Genomic DNA, 23,701 nt, shown 5'->3' with positions numbered 1-23,701 from the left:
TTTCCATTTTTTTTTTGGTGCTGTGCCATGGAAGTAGGAAGGAGAACTTTATGTTACCTCACTGCTGAACCCCAAAACAGTGCTTCAGCAGTAGTAGTGTTGCTGTATGGAATAGACTGGCACCTCTCCTTGAATACAAGGGGTCAGAAAATGACATCTCTCCAATAAGGGATCTTATTCAGTGAGTAAGAGGTGAACCTAGCTATAACTCATTCTTTCACCCAGCAAATAATTGATTTGGAGCAAAACATTTAGTAGGTTGCCTTAAAAATTATTTTTGTTATTTCTGTCACCAGTCCTTCTCTGTCCTCTCATCCCTATCAGTTTGTTTTAAGTATATGCATCTGCTTAGGTTTTCTAGGATTTACTGCTAAGCTATTTAAAAAGATGGAAAAGTGAGCTATATTTAAGGAAATTATTTTGAGAACTAACAGCTATGTCATTAACAATTGTTTGAAAACTTTCCTAAATTTGTGGTAAGTAATAAAGACAGATGTTTACCCCTAAGTCACAGACTCTGTCTGCTGTATATGCAAATGAAACTATGCCCTGTGTATTCTTCATATAATTTTGATATATTCAATCAACCTTATTTTGTTTCTTAGTCTGCAGGCACCTAAAGTTTGGCTTGTATCCATTTCCTGTGCTTACAAGATCATGCGGTACCCATCTTTTGCATTCTAATATATTTATGGGGTTTAAATTCAGTGAGATCCTCATTCTTGCACATTTTATTCCTTCCCAGGTATATCAACACTGAAGACAAAGAAGGTGAATTCAACAAGAATTTCTGTCTCATCCTTCACACTAAGCTGGCTAACCCTCACTACAAGCCGGAGCTGCAGTCTCAGACCACCGTCATTAATTTCACTGTCACCAGGGATGGGCTGGAAGACCAGCTGTTGGCTGAGGTTGTTAGTGCTGAAAGGCCGGACTTAGAAAAATGTAAGGTAAAGACTATATTTTGATCTGTCCATTGCTCCATCTGAGATTTTAAAGTTAGCATTGATATGCTTGTTTGAATCTGCTGCAGAGTAACCCATATATTAGAAGGATATATGTTAGTAACCCATATATTAGAAGGACTTTAAGGGTCAGATTCTGAAAAGCGTAGAAAGTACTTCTACTTATTTGCTCAAATCTGTGCTTCCAGAGGGCTGGGCTTGACCTAAAGCTCTGCTATAAATTAAATTTATTGTGATCTCATTCCCACGCTTCTTTCTACTGCTTGGTTTGCTCTGTGCATTGCATTTAATTTACAGTGCAGGATTTAAGCCTCCTGCAGTGCTTTGTGCTTCAGTGATCTTGAACCAATAAATGTAAATAAAATTTCATGCCAGTCTATAAGAGGATATGATGGCACTGTTAGGACCTGAGGCATTTGGTTAATAAATCATGGTTTATTCCTGAAAAGATGTAGTTCTGTGGCTGCTGCAGTCATATCAGCATATAGTAACTTATGAAGAGAAACGCTTTTATAGCGGATTATAGAAAGGACTTTGAGCAGTCTGTGATCTATGAGCTAAAACATGAAAAAATACTTAGGGGTGTGAAATGAATAATAAGAATACTTCCTATTTCTCTAGTGTGTCTTTTCCAGTTATCTCATGTAATTTACTAGCTTCATCCACAAAGATTTGCTACACCTCTTTGTGGTCCTGCTGCTCCATGCAAGGGCAAATGAGGTCAGAGAGTTTAATTACACCTTGAAGAATGAAAGTCATGTACTTGAGAACATGATCTGAAAACAGCTGGCTATTTTCTTCCGCATCTGCACATTGCTCCACATGGGGCTGTATGTTTACACCTGTACCACCTAGGGATTTTTGGTGCAAGGGTCAGACTTAGATAGAGCGCTCCACATAAGACTAGTCAAGCTCTTTCCCTGTCAGAAGGTCAGTCTAGTAGAGCAGACTGACCACGCTTTCCCACACTGCTTGCTGCCAAAGTGGGGATCTCCAGCCTTGTGCTACTGTTGGTTTTCTCAGATGCCACATAAGTTACCACTTGCCATCTCTGACAGGATCCCAATCTTTTTGTCTAGTCTGAGGGAGAAAGAGACTAGGAGAAAGAGAAAGTTCTGGTCCGTGGTGACCTTAAGCTTCTTGTTTTGGGTGGCCCAGAACCTTAGCGCTGGTGTACTGAGACAGAAGGTAAATTGTCTTTTTCAGAAGTTAAATTAAATTAATTGATGTAATTAAACAGAAAATATAGCTGATGAATGCTATAAAAGACTATTTTTTCCAGTAGTTGTTTAAATACAGTGTTTTCATTCTCTCTGCTAGTCAGTCCTGGCCAAGCAGCAGAACTGTTTCAAGACTGAGCTTGGGCAGCTGGAGGATGACATGCTGAGCAGCTTGTCAACTGCCCAGGGCAGTTTCTTAGACGACAGTGAACTTGTAGAAAAACTCAAAACAAGAAAGTCAACTACAGCAGAAATACAGCACAAGGTAATAACAGTTGGACTATTCTTAACAGCTTAACATCACATGTAAAATGTGTATTATTAATTAATTTTAGAAAGATATTTCTGTGAGCTTGGAATAGTCAAATTCCTGTCTGTCTAGTAAGTGCTGTCCACCCACATATTCACAACTTAGCTGTATCTGTATGTAGCTGTCACCATTTTTTTTCCATTTTGATTCAGATGCTTGAGTTGGTACTGAAAAGACATGTATCAGCATGAAATGGGAACAGATATATTCATATACGATTGCCATATTTTCACAAGTGAACAGGCATATTGCTGCAGAAAGCTGTTGTTCCCTAATGTTTACCTAAGAAAAGAAGCTTGCTTACCTTAAATATTTTCTACTGTCTGAAATAAAGTTGGTTTAGTTCTAGCGTACATCCATACTCTTTTTTTTGTACACGTAGGAATGGTTTGGTAATTGTGTGGGATAATCACGACCCTTTAAAAATTAAGTGAAACAACCTTCATCCTGTAGATAGCTGAAGCCAAGGAAAATGAAGCTCAGACTAACATGACAAGAGACCATTACAGACCGACAGCCACAAGAGCATCTGTTCTTTACTTCTTTATTAACAGTCTGGACAGCATCAACCCCATCGACCACTTTTCACTGAAGGTAAGAATTTATCTTGCTGATTTGGTTTCAAAGTGCCAGGAACAGAACTCTGCCTCCAGCAGTGATGCCCAATATGTTAGTTATCACTTGTACCAGATGTTTACATTTGTAGGGCTGTGTGTCTGAGAAAGGAGAACGTGATGTGATCTCCTGCTGGTCCATAACACAGGGCATTCCCACGGGTCTCTTTGTCAGCTGCCTACATTCTGGTGATGTTTTATGACTGTGCTTTACCTTCTTTTTGTTCAGCCATCCCACAGAGTCAGGTAGGAAAAATTTTGAGGGATTCTATATAAACAATTCACTCTGGTAAATTTACCAAGTGATCTAATGCTATGAGGAAGGGAAATCACCCACTGCAAAATTACCAGCTTGCCTTAGTGCAAGGTTCTGCCTGCTGAGTTAAATAAGGAAGCAGAAGAATATTGCTGTTTGTATCCCCTCACCCCTGGTTTGCTGAAAGTTTCCATAAAAGCCTCTTGGCAGAAGTGCTTTGCATTTTAAACTGCTTAGGGCAGCTCTTCTTAGAAGGCTACAGTCAGAAACCAATTATCTTATGAGTAGAAAAGCAAAAGATCAGAATTCAAATAAATAAAAATAATTGTACTTGTTTTCAGGCCTTCAATGCAGTCCTTCACAAAGCAATTAAGCAGGCTGAAAATGCAGGCAATATTCAGTGTCATATCTCTAACCTGAAAATAGCTGTCACATATTCAACCTTTATTTTCAGAAGCCAAGGACTTTTTGAAAAGGATAAGCTAATTTTCTTGGCCCAAACAGCTTTTCAGGTGAGGAAAAATTTTCACATCGGTGATACCGATATTTACTGGGTTTTCTGTGTTTATTTAGTGGAAGGTGATGCCTCTGAGCAAACAATTTATCTTGCTTCTTTTTGGCTATGCAGCTTCTCACACAGTGTGACTGCTGCTTCAGTATCAATTACAGAAATTCCAAAGATATTTTAATGTAATTCTTGTCTTTTAAAATGCTGCAATGACTTTGTGAAGCTACACTGAGGATAAATAGCATGATTTAGCTCCTTGTTGTTGGATAATTAGCATTGAAATAATGTGGTATGTAAAGTAAATAATACATATCCATAGCACATTCAGGCTGTTACTTTTCCTGTTAGCTTTAGTACCAGTATGCCTGGGAAAAAAATCAGAGCTCAGTTGTACTGGGTGGCAGGTTTTGCCCTGAAGAGCTTACTTCAGGTTGTATCACAGAGCTGGTCAGTAACAGAAGTAGGAATTAAACTAGAAACCAAGAATTTGAGAGAAAGGTAAAATATTTTAAATTGAGTAATCTGATTCAGGAGAGGATAGGAAAAAAAAAATCAATTGACACAATGCATAAGTTGGAGTTAAAAGCAAACAGATACGTCTGGAAAAGAAGGGAGAGGAAATAGGGGAAACAAACTGGTGATGATTTCTCTGCACCATGGTGCAGATGGATTTATCCAAATGACCTTGGCTTTTCTTTTAGCACTGTGTTCCTTAACTATTCTCTTTTTTTTTTTTGTAGCAGTGGTACAGGGGTGGATCATGAAGAACAGAAAACTGTATGGCAGCTGAAAAATAAGCTCTATCACAATTACACAATAGACAGAAACTGGAGTAAAAGGTAAACTTTCGATTTATTAAATACATTTTTAGATTGAAAGAGAGAGGGCTTTTAATAGAGGAAGAAATGTATTTATATCAGAAATGAGAGAGAATATATGGTATCATAGTGAAAGTGTCTCTTCTTCCCACTGTATGTGTTTATCTAAGGTTAATTTCAGTGTGCAAGACTTACATTTTTATGTATGATGTTTATGTTTCCACAGGCTAAGGAAAAATAACTGCTATTGTTGGTTAGCTCATCTTAAAATTTGTGTGAATTTGTGTTTCAGTACATAAATGTTTTATATATAACATATATATATTTAAAAACACATTCTATACTTTTATTATATATAAATTACCTATCTATATGTAAATAGATAAATGCAGTTATATTTTCTGCAAAAAGTTTTGACTGAGAGGTAATGTTTATTTTTCATGGTGTTTTTTACAGGTAAAGGAAATTTCATTTTGGGGAAGGGAATGGTTTTAAATAAAATTGTCACAGCCTTTAGTGACTAGTATATAATAATATCATTCCATTTGCAATAGATTTCAAATAAATATTTTAAAATATCATTAAAATGAGATGTAAAATACTATATCAAAGTTTCAAAAAATGCAGCTGTAAGAATTCTTGTTGCTTCAAGCTCCCTACTCAGTAATACTGTGAGCGGTGAATACTTTAAGGCAGAAGTGGCTCTGAAGGAAGTCTGACCTTTTTCAATTTTGTATGCTGTCAAGATTCGTCTAAGAAGTAAAGAGATAGAGCTCCTTGAATTGGATTTCGTTTTTCAATTCGGAGTTGAACACGCTTACAAGACTCCTGTTGACTTCTTGACTATGCAGTCATGGAGTGCCATTAAGGTAGGTTGGGAAAATTGCTTTTCAGTTCTAAATCTTTTCTGATGTTATTTCTGGAGGCATGCTACAACTAGACAATTTCAGATAAAGTCATGCATTACACTCTATTTTGTAGCAGAACTGGTCATTCTTTCAAAGAGGAGTTGTTTTGTTTTTTGAATGTATTTTTCCTTAGACATCATGTACTGTGCTTTGTGAAGAAATTGTTTTTTGCCTAAAAACACAATTTTCACCTTCATACCACTCCTTACTATATAAAGTGAATGTCCCATACAAGGTTTCCAGTTTGAGATGTCATGATGTTTAACAGTAAGCAGACAGTATGGCAATACTGACCAAAGTAAACTCTTATCAGTAATATTATGTGTGTGTGCATGTGTATACATGTAATCTAGTATTTTGAGGTAAATCCTGAGTCCCTTGTAATTGGTTAAACCATATTTTTACATGCTCCAAAAGTAACTCTTCATACTTCATTCTTCATGCAGAAGGTACATCATCTGCATTTATGTCTTTGGCATGTTTACAGGCTATGTCAGTGATGGATGTGTTCAAGGGGTTAGACAAAGATATTGAAAGATCCATCAAAAAATGGAAGAGGTGGGTGAACTCAGAATGTCCAGAAAAAGAAAAGCTCTCCCAGGAATGGACAAACAAAAACTCTCTTCAGAAACTAATCATACTGAGGGTGCTACGCCTGGACAGAATGATGTACGATCTGAGGCATGAACTCTGAGGGTATGTCTCAAGGCAATTGTGTGTTAGGGTGGCTTGTATGTGTCAGCACAGAGAAAACTCAGATTTTAGGAGAGAAGCAAATAACTTATAAAACTGGGTGGTCAACCAGAATTTTAAATAAATGACTGTGGTTCTTCCCAGCCTGTTCTGCTTGTGAAGAGCTCATAAGGCGGTAGTGTGGTGAGACACGAGTGATGGCATATCTAGAGAGCTATTCTAGTGATTTCTTTTCAGCTGCATATAGGTACGCTGAGAAATGCGCTCATTAATAAAGGGAAACATAGTAAACTATGCTATTAATAGCTAAAAGTGTATTTCTTAATGTTAGTTCTCATTATGGTACTAGAGCTGGTAGCTAACCCCGCAAGATTGCAATTTTTCAGGTCTTCGGTCTCTAAATTTGGTGATACCAAGGAAGATTCAGTTGTGGATACTTACCCATCTTCTTTCAGATGTTTTCCAGTTGTACTGTTTTAATCTTTTGATCCCAAGTGATGTTCTCATAGACCTGATCCTCTACATCCCAGCATCATGGCTTTTACTCATTCACATGCCTTCTGAGAAAGCAGTTTTTCTGTCCTGAGTGTTTATTCTGTCCAGCTACCCTGGCTTTATGTGACAGCATTGCTATTGCATATGGATAGCTTCTTGGACTCAGTTATTGAAGAGGTCCTTTTCATTCATAAGTTGATGTTTTCTGTCATATGGTTGCTATCCCACACAGGAATAGGATTGATCATCTTCTGTCTTACTTTGCCACCTGCCTCCCCTTCTCACCTTCAGTACACTTCCCTGACATTTTCTTTAATGAAATGGCTGTTAGACTGTTGCTGTCAGCTGCTCAAATCTGAGAATGGTGCAGGCTTGAAGCCCGTTTCAGGGGAACATTTTTGGTGCACATTTTCTGTATGTATACGAATTTTGTGGAGGGAAAGCTTGGCTCAAAATACATGGAAAGAACAAGGATAGGCTTAGCAAAATCACATTAAGAGAGCAGTTCAGCCACTCCTGTGTTTTTCATTCCGTCTCCAGGAGTAGAGCCATTTGAAGATATTGAGACACTAAGTAATCCTCTTATTTGCTTCTGGTGCAAGGATCACTCAACTGTCCTCCCACTGAAGAAAGAAAAATTGACCTCGGAAGTGAAATGGAGCATGCAGGGCTCGAAATTTAGATAAATCAATATACAGCTATGCGCTTGTGTCTACGTGCCCGTATACACATACATGTAGGGGTGTATTTTAACTATGCAGAACAAAGCCTTCTGGAATCATCTGTCACTACAATGAAGTACACATTACTGTGGGAAAGTTTGGCATGGTTTATTTTCAGCAGAAGATTCAAATTCTAAAGTTTCTTCTACCCCCACCATGTTCATGGTAAATGGCGTGGATGAAAAGTTAAGGCCATAAGCACTACAGTATGAAGAAATTTTTAGACTGAGCATTCCTCTGCTTGGCATAATGCAGGTTTCCTTTGTACTGTTTTCTACCTTTTGACTAGATGAGGGCCAGAGGGCAATTTTCTCCATGCTCATGTAATCTTGTGCCCCCCTGTGACTAAATAATGGTCATTATACAAACTATATTCAATTGTATAGGGCTCTGTGGCTTTATACTCAAGATTACTATTCCCCACAGACAATAGTGAGAATACCAGGTTAATACAGCTGTGACCTCACTGTGCTCAATTTAAACTCAGGCCTCACAAGGTGAGAGGCTTGTGCATTTACCCACTGAACCAATCAGTTTAAAAACTGATGTGATATCTACCACATGTTGCTCCCTTTTTCATAAGGGAATTGCTCTGTACCCCCTGTAAGAGTTTCTAAAGCTCAGTAACAATGCCGAGCATCTATCAAAATGTCAAAAGGTTCATTATCTTAAAACCAAGGGAACAGATTTCTGCAGCTTTTTCTAATACCAGCAATAAGGCCACTGTTGAGAGCTCGCAGTTTTGCTTGTTGAAATTGTAAGGGTTTAGTGAAGTGCTTCAGAAGAAGTAATATGCATTGCACAAGTGATAGTGAAATTAATGGGGGCATTATCATTCTTTTTCCCTTCTGCTCTGCTAATTTTCCTATCTCCTCCTCCCTCCCTGTCACTCACCCTTCCCCAATTATTTCTTCTACAGGCAAAAAACTTGAGTTCACTATAGGTTCTGGAGGATTTCATAACATCTCTTCAGAATGAGGGCAGGAGATGGTTGCAGAGGAGGCACTCGAGAAGGCTGCCAGACATGGCCACTGGGTTCTTCTCCAAGTGAGTGTCAAGCAGCCTCCCTGGTGGGGGCTGTCTCCTCAGCTGAAGGGATATTCCAAGAATAAAAACAAAATATGTGGCAGATTACAGCGAAAGTTTTAAACTGCTAATAATCTTGTTCCTTTTTGCTTTTGATTGTAACAGGATACACATCATCTTAATTAAGTGTATGCCATGTTCTTCTGAATGCTATCCTCACCCTCCGAGGAGGAACTGCAGAAAAAACAGAAAGCCTCTGGTGGGTAGGTGGGACTGCCCTCAGGGCATACACTTGCCCTGTGTAATTAAGAGCTCCTTTTCCGTTTAATGGGCCGCAATAGAGACTTTAATAAAATGGGTCTGACTCCCCCTTGGGAAGCTGTGTAATTAGCTCTGGAGTGCTGCTCTTCTGAGATAGCAGCCGCAGCTTTGGCCGGTGTTTTATGGACCCAGAGCCCACTCAGCAGCAGACAAAAAGATCTGTGCAACACCCTGGCGAGCTGCGGTTCCCAACACAATGATGGAGGTGACAGGAGCACTGCAATTGTTAAGGCTATTGAAAGAAGGTGCTTCCCTCCCACTGTTTTATGCTAAATAGCCAATGGATATTTGTAAGGATCCCTTTGCCCTGAAGCTAAACAAGAAATGCATGTTCCAGGCTTTGATATTAGGGCCAGGAGGATGGGGCGATTCCCTCCTCTTCTGGTTTTTAACACCAGCAATGTTTGGCTGTCAACCAGGTTGTCTGTGACAAATGAAGAGATTGGCTAAACTCAGTGTTGTCTGCTGGCTGAAATGAATTCACTATGGGATTAGTGAGAGGCATCGATGTGCATCACCACTGCAGAAACACGCACAGACTGACCCCTTCATTGACAGTGAAGCTGGGAGAATTCTTTAACCAGATTTCTCACAAGTAAGGCAGTCACACTAGTCTGAGAATAACTCTGCTTTTCTGCTAATGAGTATAGAAAAGTTGTTGTGAAGAAAAGAGCAGAGCTCATTTTCATGGGAATTTCAGGGTTCTCAGTTGCTTTGGGGACAGGACAAGAAAATGGGAAATGTCACAGGCCCCAGATCAGCAGCGATGTGCATCCGACAGCACAGGGATAAACAGGGAACATCTGAGAGGCTTCTAATATTACTGACCTGCTCCATTTTCCAGCCCATTATGCCTGGCTTGTGAGGGAGAAGTGAGGTGACAGTTTTGCTGCAAAGATTTTTGATATGTAAGGATTGGGGTAAGTCCAAAAGGAGAATACATAAAGGTGTTGTACCAAATCCCAAACAGTGCTAAACTAGCTAGAGCTAGTGGGATTTGAATGTACTCAACGCTTCTCAAGCTTCAGTCATCTGGGTTTTGGACTAAAAACCCTGTATGTTGATGTCTAAGAAAAAAAAAAAATCCTGGCACTAAAAGAGACACGTCAAAGCTACGTTGGCTATGAATATAACAGATCCATGTGATCCAGGTGATTTGGAAAGATTCTTATGAGAAGGAGAGAATGGCCCTGGTTTTGTAACTAAACAGGCAACTATTCATGCAGCATTTTTTTTTCATCCTAATAACTCACTATAATATTTTTAATGGAAAATTGAAAAAGCTAGACAAAGTTTTTAATAAAGGCAATTCACACATGTTGTGTTCAGTGCAAGAAATATATATATGCATGTATTTTAATTAGTTAATTTCTAAGCTGGATACTTTAGAAAACTCTTTACTCTCCCAGTAGTTTGAGCTATGAGTGTTTGCAGATTACTACAAACTTTTCAGCAGACACTGTCTTTAATACCTTTCTGGTTAAGGTATTTTAGGTTTTTTGGAAAAAAAAAATAAAAAGTATCATAATAAGAAAATCAAACTATGCATAATCCAGGTGGATTTTCATGTTTTGTGGTTTCCTTCAAGAGAGAAGCTTGCATTGTAGTTTTCATCCTTAAATTCAGGATTCTCTCTTACGGAGGGTTTTTTGTCAGATGTGAAATCCTTCACCTTTGCTCAGACTTTGCTACCTGTTGTTCAGTTCAGGATAATCTATTTCCTTTTGACAGCCAAGAATTCATCCTTCTGAAGTTCCTTCCGCACACTCATGTTTTTATGGGTATCTAAAGTGATTTTTGTTATATTGAATTACTTCTTAAGCTAAAATATAGGATATAGAAAACTGGCAAGAGAACCAAGAATTAATTTCTCCAGGTTTTATAGGAAAATGGCAAATAGTTTGTCTTAGTAACTTAAAAACCAGCTGGAGCCCTGCAGAGAGTCTCATTTTGCTGAGGTTCTTTGCTAACACTATAAACAATAGAGGCAAAAGAAAAAGGATTAAATTTCACTTTCAAACATGACTCTTTGGGAAACAGTCTAAAATTTGGAGGTATATTATGCTTTTTAATAAATGTTAAACTGGCAAGTTTTCTACTTGGGATAAAGTAGATGGGATAAAGTAGTTGGGATAAAGATGATTTATACTGAGAAACCGTATGAGTTATTTGAGTAATATTTCTAGAGAAGTCTCTATTTTTATTGCTTTCAGTAGCACAAGAATTCTCTTTCTTAAGGGACATTTGAAAATAAAAAGCTAGCCATCAACACTTTTGCTTCTGGGAATTACTGCAACAAACACTGCCTAATAGTCACTCTTCACTGAGAAATCTGTTTCTCCCTCTCCTTCAAGCTCCAGGCTTGCGAGTGCTCCCTTTCGGCAGCTGAGGCAGGCACAGCTATCGATAACACTGCTGCCTGTAAAATGGGTAAATGTGTTCCTTTTTTCTTTGACAGGACCCCCTTGAACTGTGTACCAGAGAAGGGGAATTTAGAAGCGTCCTTTTTGTCTCTGTGTTATTTTCACACTTGCGCTGCTAGGAAACTGAAGTTTGACCCTCAGGGCTGGAACGGAAGGTCTTGGTTCAGTGCTGGAGATCTCACCATCTGTATCTGTGTGCTCTGCAACTATTTAGAGAGCAGTACAAAGGTAAAAGTAGTGGGTAGGTAACCACACACACCAAGGTCGTTTTGATTCTATCAGCTGTTTACACTGAATAAGGGGGAAACAATTCTTCTCTGTAGCTGTTATTTAAGTAGATGGTATTACATGATGCTGCCGCTATCAAAATAAACCAGATCAAAAGTGTGGGGGGAGGGGTTCTGGCAGTGGATGCTTGAACTTTGTAATATAGGTCAAACCAGTTCCACATCAGTAGCTAAGGGGGAAAAAAATGCCCTTCATTATGTTAACAAAAACAGTGGTTTACATGTGCATATATGCCAAATTCATTAGGCAGGTAATGAAGCATTTGCATAAATGTAATTACATACAGCAATTCTGACAGTTCATAACACTGCATTAATAATCACTACAATTAGTTATGATGATGGAAGCAATTTACAGCACGTCACATATATAAATAATGGTGCATTTCCTGCATGTGTCATTATTATGTATTAAGGATGCCACCTTGTTGTGACTTTCTCAGTAATGTTCCCCTTGAGTCAAAGTTAAGGGTAGATGAGTGATTTTATTTCTGAGCTACTGCATATTTCACAGTTGTATAGTTTAAATACATAGTTGAGGTCATGTGTGTAAGTTCTGTATATGAAATACCTAAATAAAAACAATAAGTATTAATTACTGAATAATATAGGATAGTACTGGATTGGTCCTCCCATTTTAGTAATTTAAAGAAACTTAAGAGATATTTATAAAGAAAAAAAGAGAGGGAAATATCACCCCTAGATGATATTATTTTCTCCATATCTCCCAACTTGTATTTACTCTTAGAAATTAATTTTCCTTTTTTCTTTTTTCCCCTACTGACCTTTATTTAGCTAATAGGACATGAAACTGCTTTTCCTTTCTGTGATACTTGGTGTCACAGTGAAATAATTACTTAATTTTATAGTGATGATTTAATAATGCTTCCCATTTAGAAAACAAGTCTATAAAATCAGCTTATTCCAACCCTTAGTTTTCTTTGCTAATAAATCTTGCTGCTTTAAGCTCTGTTCTATTCAAACCACAATTCATAAGCTGGATAATTAATTTTGCTAATTAATGAGAGGGAGGATTCTGATGGCAGGGAAGACTAGAAAGGTCTGTAACAGCACAAATTATTTCTTCTCTCTTCTTGGTAATATTGTTTATTGGCCCTTCTTGTTGTATTGGTTAGTGATTCATTACCCCATGGCTTTATAAGCATTTTTAATGTAGATATTGGAGAGAGAAAAGAGACAATAGTTTTTTGAAATGTGACTTTGTGTGTATATATAAACATATATGACTGTGTATACGTACAAAATCTCCCAAGTATCCTTTGGGGACAACTTTGTTTAAAACAATTAGAGATCAACCAGAAAGCATAAACTGAGAAACCTGAGCTAGCCCATCAGCTAGTGGAAATTGCCCTAAATCCACCATTGCTTGTACCAGTTTATGGTGCTTCCCTGTGAATATTTAATCTTCTTCCATCTCAATTTGAATTACCCCATTTCCCTGTTGGTAAGGCAAACTGCATCACGCTCTCCTTTGATAGTTAAGGTCTCCTCAGGTGAAGTGCAGGATGCTGATCCTGCCTCATTGTCCCGCTCTTCCCCAGCACCTTCTGATCCCCGAATGCGTGTTCCTGCAGTTGTCATTCGATGTTGTGAGGGGGATGTGGAGTCCCCATATCCACCCACTGAGCGATGCCTCAGTGTTTTTTTGGGGCAAAACAGACCAGTTTTCTATAGAGTACAATAGCAATTATGCAAACCTGACAGCCCAAGATATTGCTAATGCAAACCTCTCATTTTTTTCACACTAGCAAAAATGACCCTTTTATATCACAAGCTTTGATTATCCCAGTGTAATCAATGTTCCCAGAAGTGTGCAGCTGAATGAGCTTGTACTGAGTTAGAATATTGATATACTCTTCTAAAAGATAAAGGAAAGAGCCATTTCTTGATATAAATATCTATGAAATTAGAAAAGCATTACATGTGTTTCTGTTGCCAACAAAGAGAAAAACAGTTTTATTCTAACTGCAATAATGTTTCATTCTAAATCCAAGTTGTTGGCATTTTTCACAGGGATTCTCTATTCAGGCTGCTTGTCACCAGCATGCAACATTGCTTATTATATTCCAGTGGCCTTATTTTTTCTTCTTTTTTCATTCCCTCCTAAACACCTTAAAAGAATGACGGATTAGAGTTTCACATATTCAAATTGAAATAAACTTGTAGCAAACAAGCTGGAATAGCTGCAGCTATTTTACTTGTTCTGTCACATCATGCAATATTTAAAGCCTATAATTAAGTTTTTACTTGAACTGTTGGGAAGCAAATACTTCCCCCAAGGGCGTAAAGGTTCCTGTCTGGAAAGGCTTCATCACAAACTGGCATATTTTGCAAACCAAAGGGTGGCAAAAAGAAGCTTCAAACTCTGTGAAGTCAAATAAAACAGAAAGACAGTAGTTCCTTGAATAAATGTGTTACCACTATTAATCACATGCTATAACAGAGGCATTATGACTGGAGTTCTACAATATACATAATGCTTACATTATGTGGTAGTAATGGGATTAATATTAATTCAATTTTTACTAAAGTTCTTGAATACATCCCAGATTCAAATAATGTAGAATTTCAGTTACTGAGTGTTTCCTAGTGAGGAGATATAAAAGACTGCAATCAGATACAAGTTTTTTATTTCTTCCCCAAGAAAGGCACAGTAGGTTACCTTCCTGTCACTCACGAGGATTATGTTTTTAAAGATCTGTATGGGAAAATACATGCACTTGTTAATGAGTTATGTTCTCTTATATCATGCAGTGTTTTGAAAATGTACTTTTCACTTAAAAGCTTTTTATAAAGGATAAGGTAGAAAACATGACATAAGGCTCAGATGATACACTTTACACTGTTACTGAATTTTAGTCACAAACTTGATATTTTTGCTCAGGTATTTATAGATACCTCTCACTGGACTGAAATAAAAGAAATCTGTGTTTCTATGTAGTTATTTTCTAAACAAACAAAGCCCAGCAAGGCAAAAATGTATATATAACCATGGATATTTCTGAAAGGAAGTATTTGAATTTGTTTCTCTTAACATTGTTTATTCTGTGCAGCTTGGTCTGTCCTTTAGAAAGCTACTTGTTTTTTTTTTCAGCAATGCATTCTGTGCCCCTGGGTAGGTCCCACGGGAAGACCTGCATTCCCTCTTTGGTGAGATCATGTACAGTGGCCGCATCACCAATGCCAGGGACAGCAGGCTCTGCTGTGTACATCTGCAATAATTCATCAGCCCACCTAAGGTAAGAACTTTCATATATACCTAAAGCTCTTAGACACATATATAGAATGTTCAACCTAAGAGAAAGCCGTCTTTCAGAACTGGAGCCTTGTGAGGAAGACCACAAGCTTTCTCATCGATGTGGCCCCACCTGCAGCAAGGTTTTGTCTGGGTGTGGAGGAATAAATTCTCCAACTTGTACAGTGATTCATCATGAGCAGAGTTTGCCTGCAAGGGTCTGTGACTTGCCATATCGCTTATTTAAATTCTTTTGCAAGCACCCTTGCGTGGCAACTTGATTGTTTTGTAACACTGCTTGTATAGCCAGCTTATTGACATGAAGGGATAACACATTTAGGTTTCCATCTTCCTAATAAAACTATTCTCTTTCAAGGTGCTGCCATTTAGAAAGATCTGGGTGGGCATAGGGAAGTATCTTTGATGGAACTGCTTTTAAACCAACGTAACTGATGGACTCATCAATTACAGCAGTTCAGAATGGCACTGTCCTCAAAAGACACATTTACTGTTTACATGTTTTCTTCTCCAGCTAAATAATAGAATGGAAATGTTATAAATTTCCTTGTATTTTCCTTTTTCCAAAATAAGGAAACCAGTTTGTAAAACCTTCTCATTTTCCACCACCCTCTCACACATCTGTTTCTGTAGTTTTGCCAGATTATCACCTGCTGATACATACTGAATTATTCAAATTTAATTCTTGAGTTTTGGTCGTGGGCAGAAGTGTACATGGAGCATCCATGATTCCAAGGTGCAAGATTTCCAAAGTTGCATTCAGAAATGAATGTTAGAATTTTTGAGGATATGAAAAGAAAATGTTACTTTAACTTTAGTTCTAAAAAGCTGTGCATGGAAACTACTTTAATCTATTTTCATATACATACATTGATATAAAATGTATATGTAAACATAGATGTATGTGTGTGTGTTTGTATACATATATGGAAAAGAAAAATCAACCGGCTGCTTCTCCTAAGCTGCTGAACTAGTCACTTTAGAGAATGGATTGTAAACAATTTGCTAAAAACAGCCAAGAGATTTTTCAAGTGCCATTTCCAGACTTGTTATTTTCCATTGTCCAAAGGTAAAAAGCGTATCTGGGGGAAAAAAAAAAATAAAATTAGCATGTTGGGTGTGAGCAGGCCACTTGCAGAGCCTGGCTAATTCGGGCAAAGTGCTTTCCCCCCTTGGCGATGCAGCTGAACCCTCTCTTTCCATCATGAGGGAGATGAGCTTGTTGGCGTCTCCTCCATCCCTAACAAGTGAGTTTTCATATGTCAAAGAGCCACACTCAGACAACGGCAATTGGAAGTAACTGCTCAGAAGAAGATGCCCAAGAGTAAGTTGCCATGGAGATGGAAAGGCTAAACACCACTGTACTCCCGACCTCGGCGGAGGCTGATTTCTCCAAATGACAGCTGAGGTCGCAGGGGCATGGTGGGAAGCTCATCCTGCTGGCTCCGACTCTGCCTCTAGCCTATGGATAAGTAAAGAATTACTGCTTCCAGTTTAGGCAGTGCATTAACCTTCACAAGCCTGAACTTTCATTCAAATAATTGTAAAATAAGTATAGGTAGTGAAACCTGAGCAGAATCACTGCTATTTGTATGGCCTTTGGAAAGTTTAGGGACCCAACTCCAACCATGGATCTGCTGGTATTTTAAACGGAGAGGTCTCTTTCAAAGCTTATTGCTGTAATTGGAAAACGTTAGAGCCCCAAATTACCAACAAAACCAGAAAATAATTCATTGACTGGTAGCCAAATGAATGCAAACAGGCTGGAAACACCTTTCATAAGCACTGGTGCTTTGTGTTCATTGGAGAGATTACCTTCTCTTCTACCTACTCACATTGCTGATGAGTTCTTTTAGCTATAAATTCATTCCACAAAGTGTGTTAGAATAATTCTCTATATGTCAGCTTTGCCAAACCTGACCTGGGATCTGTCGTAAGGACAGAAGGGCAGCGAGTTCCTGCTATGAACCCCCATAACCTGCAACCTCCCACTGCACACATGACTCCCAGGAAAACAGTAAAACCCATTTTAAGTGCCAGCAGAGAGACTGGTAAGTACAGAGTGTCTGACAGAATTGATCTTCCTCTCAAGGTGAATAATAGGGCTTTTTTCAAAGCCTCGGCACTACTTCAAAGTGGTGTCTTAAGACATAGCTTATTGTGGGTGAGGTTAGCGGTGCAGGTTCAGGCACAGGAAAATGGCTGGTTGCAGAACCAAAATGACTTCAGAAATAAGTACTTACTGGTGTTATTGTGAGCAGCAGCTTGTTGTCGACTGTTCTAAATGCCAAAAGCCGTTAAATTTTATTGTGATTTTGTGGAGTGGACCCTGCATTAGGAAGAAATAGCTCCTGTGAAAAGTACCACTTAGGGCCAGAAATATTTTTCAGCAAAACACAACTTGCGAGTCTGTGCTAAATCCCAGACAACTCTGTGACAATAATTTCAGAGAAACTCTTTGAATCCAGTGAAGTCCTTACAGAGCCTAGGGGAAGCCTAGAAAACAAACATGATTGTTACAGCTTTTATTCTGTCCTGTCATCAGTAGCAGGGCAGCCCTGCAAGAGTACATCTCACCAAGTCTACCTACTTAATTCTTGACCTGTTCCAAAGTCTCAAGTTTTATTGTTAATATTCTGACAGTGGTAGGGCCTGCCTATTCAATATGGAGCTGGTTGAGACCTTAAGTATCTCTGCTGTAAAAATAGTCACTGCTGTCTATCTCACTAAGGCCAAAGCAGCAGTACAAAACCCTGAGCAAAACTCCTACACTTGGAGACATGTAGTGGAGTAGCATGTTTTCCTTTCCATTTCAGCTCCTGGGTGTTTTAACGGGCAACAGGTTATGTAGAATCAGTGACTGGAATCTCTGTTACAAGCTAAGAATTGCTCCTATACTTGCATTTGCTATCCCATTTCCACACCGCGCTAACCTGTCTCATCCACCTGTCGCTCCCTGTGACGTCTTTGAAGTTATTATGAGCCCACTGTTTCTGTGCAAAGCCCCTAATTAATGACACGCCAAACAGAATTGATGTTGTGGCTCGTGTATTGGGATAGGGGCTCAGGTGAGTTGAGGCTCCAGTCCTGTCTCTCCCACGGGTGTCCTGTGTGACTGTATTGGTGTTTCTCATCTACAAATAGGCACAATAATCCTTGCTTGTTTTCTGAGGGGATGCAGAAATTTAGTACTTAAAATACACTTGCCTTGGTAGTGGCAGGCCCTAAAACAAACTCAGAGCATCCTTATGAAGGAAAAGAAAGCAGCAACAGTACTTCAGTACTGCAGTATTGAAGAAAAGTGGAAAGTGTGCAAATAGTAACTGTGTTAAAAAGAGTTTGGTAACCCTGTTCCACTGTATCAGAACATATAGGTGTCATTTTTGTAGATTCAAGACAAATTTCTGAAGTTTTCTAGATGCAGAATATTGTTTCAAGAACTGAGGACAGTATCATCAATAATATTATTGATTCTTTTTCTGAAGTTTGAAGGGAAACTGGCTCTGGCACCAGATTACTTGGCACCACCAAATCTGGATTATGCTGGATACCATAAATACACAGATGAAATGCTTCCATCTGAAAGCCCAGTACTATATGGACTGCATCACAATGCTGAGGTGGGATACTTGACAGCAGCGTCAGATAATCTCTTCAAAACTCTTTTGGAAATGCTGCCCATGAATTCATCTGTAGGAGAGGGACCAGGCCAGTCTGCAGAAGAAAAGGTGAAGTTCTTCATCTGGTACGTTGTTGGTGCTGTTAATGACACGTGTAGCACACATTTTACTGTGTTATTTAAGCATTTCTGGGGAAAAAAAGAAGTGCCTCCAATTAGCAAAGATCAGCTGAGTGTTAATAGTAGTGATAATGCACCAGCCTGTGCAATGTACTGCACTAGGGAGGAATCTGGACCAGAGGAACACTTAACCTGTTACGCAGACTGTTTCTTTTTCAGTTTGAACTTAATATGGGGTGGGAAACAAGAGATGACTTTATCTTGCTGTTTTGTTTATAAGCAAGTTCCAGCCCACAGTCCTGTCTTCTTTCTGCCACATTTGGAGCACAGCCCAGCAGTGATATGTTGAGTCTCCACGCCAGGAAGAGCAGCCCAAGCACAGTGCTCTCCCACTGCTCCCCTTCCTTGGCTCTGGATCTGAGCAGGAGCCACGTGGCTGCTCCAACAGACTTCCCATGCAAGCAGCAGCTGCAGAGGAGGCTTTCAGGGAGTTTTAGTTTTCTGGTAGTCCAAAAAGGTGAAATCTGGGCAAGGAGGCTCTCTGACCATCTCTTAGCCCCAAATCTGGAGTTCAGCAGAACAATAATACCTATAAGATATCCAATGCTGAGTGGAAGGGACCAACCCTAATACAAAGATAAGCTTGTCATTTCATATGGAATTAACTGGGGTACTGTCGTTCTGTTCACAGTCAAAATATCTCAGCCAGATTCTTAGTAGAGACAAACTGATTCCAGAAATATGTAAAAGGCTGAGTTTTAAGCATGGAACAACACTGCTGCTGTGCTTAATAGCTAAAATGAATAAAGAATGAGCAGGAAAGGAAAATATAATCAGAAATCTTAGCTAGCTCTGTTATCAGACCCTGCTTGCTGCCTTCTGAATGTAGGCCTGAGTAACTATGTCCAGATCCCCCCAAAACTGCCATATTAAGAGGCTGAGGCTTTAGCTCCTTATCCTTACCAGAGTTAATTAAATTCCCTTGCAATTGCCACTCTTGCTCTGCAACTCTCCATGCCTTTCTTTACTCCTTTTCCTCTGGGCACTCTTGTTTTTGTTTTTATTTTTTTCCCTTATCTCCATCAGATCATGGGGGTTTTACAGAAGGGAATATGACAGCACTGCACACAAGTAGCCAAACAATGCTTCATGTCACGGGGCGAGCTTGTGCTTTTCACGTTTAGTTCCTGTGCACTTTGGTGAGTGTGGACAATTATATATGCCATTCATAATTCCTTCTGCCAAAGCTAAGGCTGAAACAAAGACTGAGCTGCATTAATGTTCTGATTTCAGTTCCTGTTCATTTGTACTGTTACGCATTGTTTTTCATTTGTGTTCTGTCTCAGTTCCAGAGCAGGCCTGCGAGGAGGGAGAGAGACTTTTTCGGGGCGTGAGTCGTGCGCGTGTGCCTGCACTTGTATTTTGCCTAATGCCTGAGTCAGTAAGGACTGTGGGCAGTGAAGGGGGAGGTAGAAGCTATGAGGTTCTATAGAAATGCAAACTACTACTTGACTGAAAAACAAAGGCAATCTAAGGGTACATCCTTGTACAAGCAGTCATCCAAGCCCATGGACCATGTCTTGGTGGAGTCTGGGTGTCAGTGTTACATGAAAATGTAAAGCTAAATGAAAGCTGTTAACTAGTTTGCATTCATTTCTCTCATACTGTTGCCAGAGACAGCAAAAGTCGGGGAGCATCTCTGGATTTTATCTGCCTAAGAAAATGGGACGTTTGAGCCCTCCTGGAGAAAAATCCAGGCTTGAAAGTAGAAGAGTCAAAAAGAGCTGATTGCGATGATTTCGGTCTAGAAAGGTTAAGAATGACCTGGACGATATTCTGTAGATGCTTCGCAAGTTGAATATGGCAGAAATCATGCAGAAGATCACTGCCTGGAGCCCCTAGGACCTTTTTTGGAAATGAATAGCTATTCTTTATGATGCCAGTATACTTTTAATTGTTCTCCAAACAAAAGGGGACTTGATGTTTTCTCCTCACATGGAAGTGCAATCTGCAATCTTCTAGGATGCTTTGCCAGACACATGGACTGAACTGGCACATCCATCCACATACACCCTTGCCCACTGGTAAATACGCTACAGTAACAGGGTTTAGCTACGACATACAGAGCTATTCCAGTGATATAAAACCAGCAGCTGTGTTCCCCCCCGCCTTTTTTTTTTTTCCTGTCCAAAATTTGTTTTTGTGCAAGTCAGTGTTACTTTGAAGGGAGTTTTGCAGAAATGCTAATACTATCCTAAAGCAAGGCTTTGTCCCCTCCCTTGTCACAAGTGCTAGGGGTGTTCGACATCTTGCAGGACTCCCTTCTCCCCTGCCCTGCCACTGGCAATATCCACTTGCAGATGATTAGATACGGAAAAAAATAAGCAGTGTTTTTTGAAATTCCTCTAATATCTCATGGCAATGTGTGCTGCAGTATGCTGTTATTCAGTCTGTTAGATGCTTATGCTCCTGATTTGTACTTTGCTCTGGCCTTTTGGACATTTAAATGCACCACTGAAGATGGTATCAGGCAATTTCCACTGAAGAAGCCATCAACTGTTCTTATCAATTTTTGGCAGTTTCTTAAGGTGTGTTAACATGAGTAATGGTGATGTTCAGGTTTCTCCTCAAGACAAGTTTTACAGGATTGAGCATACTCACATTCTGTTGCCAGCAACCTGTCTCTTGCAGATGACCTTCTACAATTGATTTTGGACATACCTACATCAGGGAAAGAACAAATCGCACTAAAACCATGACTTTATGCTTAGAGAAGCATATACGTTCTAGGTATTTCAGCCAGTTACCTTGTCTGTCGACAGAAGGACTCTTACACATGAAGTCTGAAAATATATTTTGTCTAAAAAAGTAGTACTAAAAGATTAAGGCAGAAGCTATTGCTGCTTGTCTTTTAGGGTTACTGATCTTCTCATCCAATACGGAGACCTTGAGATCTGGACAGAAGGTCTTGTGCTGAAGTGGTGTGGCTTTCTGGCTTGTTCAATCCTCACTCCTTTCTAGCAGGTAAGCAGTAATGGTTATAAGGAACCAGATATATTGTTTCATGCCAAACACTTCCTTTTTACCACTGCTGTTCACTATGTTTGTGATGGTTAAGAGTGCAAGTTTTCCTGCCATTATTATTTAACCAATTCAGTGCATATTTCATGGTACCATTCTCGTTTATTCTTTAGTATTAACACAGTTACCAGGTGAAGTACAAAAAATAAATGAGTCTGCCAGTCCTCTTTGTGCAGTTGTTGCCACAGTATGGGATGAAAAATCTTCAGCAGTGTATTGATGTCTTGTTTCTTGCCATGATCAGAACACACATGCATGTATTTATTCTGAAGACCACACTGAAGCCACGTGAGAGCCTGATAACAGGGTATCATCTAAAATTCTGCATAGTCACCAATGGAACTCAGATAAATCCTTTGTTAGCCTAGCAGAAAGGTGGCCAGGAGCTCCTCATAGGACACTTTGGCCAGACTGCCATCATTCCCTAGAGAAGATGGGCAGTGGGGGCCTGGGGAGTGTTTGCAGCCCAGACAGAAGCTCCCCTCCCTGTACGTGGAAGCTGAAGGGGATGGCATCACACAGGCTGGCAGGCAGCAACTCTTCTCTCTGCTGCTCGTGTCAAGGTCCCCAAATGGTGCTTATTTTATGCCACAGGCACAGAGAAACTCAACTGTACTTTTCCTTCTTCTCTTCAAACTTTCCCTTCTGGGACTTGTTCCTATCAAGGGCTGGGGGGATGTAAGGACCATGCAGGTTAGAGTAGTTGTTAGCCCAGGCTTGTTCTGAACAGGCACTAGGCTGGAGAGAAGCGTTGTCTGAGAGTGCAGACAGCAGCGCAGTCTTGCTCCCTGGCTAGGGAAGGGGTTGGTTTGTTCTGTACTCTGCAAAATGTTTCCAAGCAGCTGCATTCGTGCAGCTTTTTTACCTTACTAATGGCCAAAGAAAGAAACAAAACAAACCACCAAACCAAATCAAAACAAAAACCCCAGTCAGTCTCAGGCTTGTGCATAATATGCCCAAGAGGGGCACATAAACAGTTCTGACAGTAAAATTGCTGTCTGGATGTTGAATTATTTGAAAGTATTATTTTTTTAAAGCTGTAATGCAGAGCATGGCATGCCAGAAGAACTGCCCTTTGGATAAAGTGTGCTTGACTATAGACGTTACCAAAAAGAAGATTATGGCCACTCAGTACAGGAAGGAGCTTTTATCTGTGGGCTTTTCATGAAACGTAAGAAATAAACTTAAATTGCTTTATTTCAGTAACCTAGTTCAGGGACTTTTTAGTTTCCTTCCTGAGCCAGGGAAGTTCCATCAGGAGTTGGACTCAAGTGTTTTGATGTTATGAACAGCACCAAGGAAGTTTAGGGATAGTGGTGGACTGTTGGTGTTGGTCCACTGTGACTTCAACTTTAATACCAGTTTGGTATCCTAATCACTGACAATGCTTCATGCATTTAAATAACTGTTAACTAAGCCTGAACAAGGTCTGCATTTTAGTAAAGAAGCAGCTCTAATCTAGTTGAGGGTCAGAGGCTTAAAGACTATTCTAGAGACTTTTAAATTTCACCCTGATACTGATCACCTGGAAATTTTCTGCAGCTCTTAAGAGATGCAGAATAGGGTTAGTAGTTACCAGATATTGCTAAACCGCATCAAGCCCTCTACATAGTTGCAGGTAAAAAAACCCCAACCAAACCAAAACACACACACAAAAAAAACCCCAACCAAATAAAAAACAGAAATAAGTTTTTCAACTGGCTTTCCATGCAGTCAATTATTGCAGTAGCTGTACTACGGTTGTAGGCTGTCCCTGAATGGAAGTCATGTTTATCTGTTCTTGATACACAACCGCTCTTTTAACAACTTTCAGAGGCTAGATATTGTACCTTGCTCATTTGGAATTCTATTTTCCTGAGACTGAAACATCTAGTTTAGGAATGACAATTAAGGCCCGCAGTCAAAATGCGATTTCAGTTTTAACTTAGTTGACAGTCTTTCTAAGTTGCATCTAATTAGAGGAAAGGTGAATGACTTCAACAGGCAATTAGAGAAACATCATCATTACTTGTACTCTTCACCAGACCCAAATATAATAGAA

General features: G+C 39.4%; 1 protein-coding gene across 1 annotated transcript in view; it reads left to right on the top strand.

Moving 5' to 3' along the window:
- The window catches only part of DNAH11 (dynein axonemal heavy chain 11), a gene marked incomplete at both ends in the record, with an annotated part of 131,608 nt that extends 111,592 nt beyond the window's left edge, over positions 1-20,016 (top strand). Inside the window, 8 exon segments of the mRNA XM_080364203.1 lie at positions 746-950; positions 2,286-2,450; positions 2,949-3,089; positions 5,438-5,560; positions 6,087-6,268; positions 11,315-11,507; positions 18,326-18,585; positions 19,926-20,016. Coding sequence (XP_080220329.1) covers positions 746-950; positions 2,286-2,450; positions 2,949-3,089; positions 5,438-5,560; positions 6,087-6,268; positions 11,315-11,507; positions 18,326-18,585; positions 19,926-20,016 — 1,360 coding nt within the window.
- Positions 20,017-23,701: the final 3,685 nt, after the last annotated feature.

The sequence above is a fragment of the Nesoenas mayeri genome (genome assembly GCF_963082525.1).
Source record: "Nesoenas mayeri genome assembly, chromosome: 2".
Classification (NCBI taxonomy): Eukaryota; Metazoa; Chordata; class Aves; order Columbiformes; family Columbidae; genus Nesoenas; species Nesoenas mayeri.
Note: the sequence above shows the minus strand (reverse complement) of the source record. Positions and strands in the feature narration are given on the sequence as shown.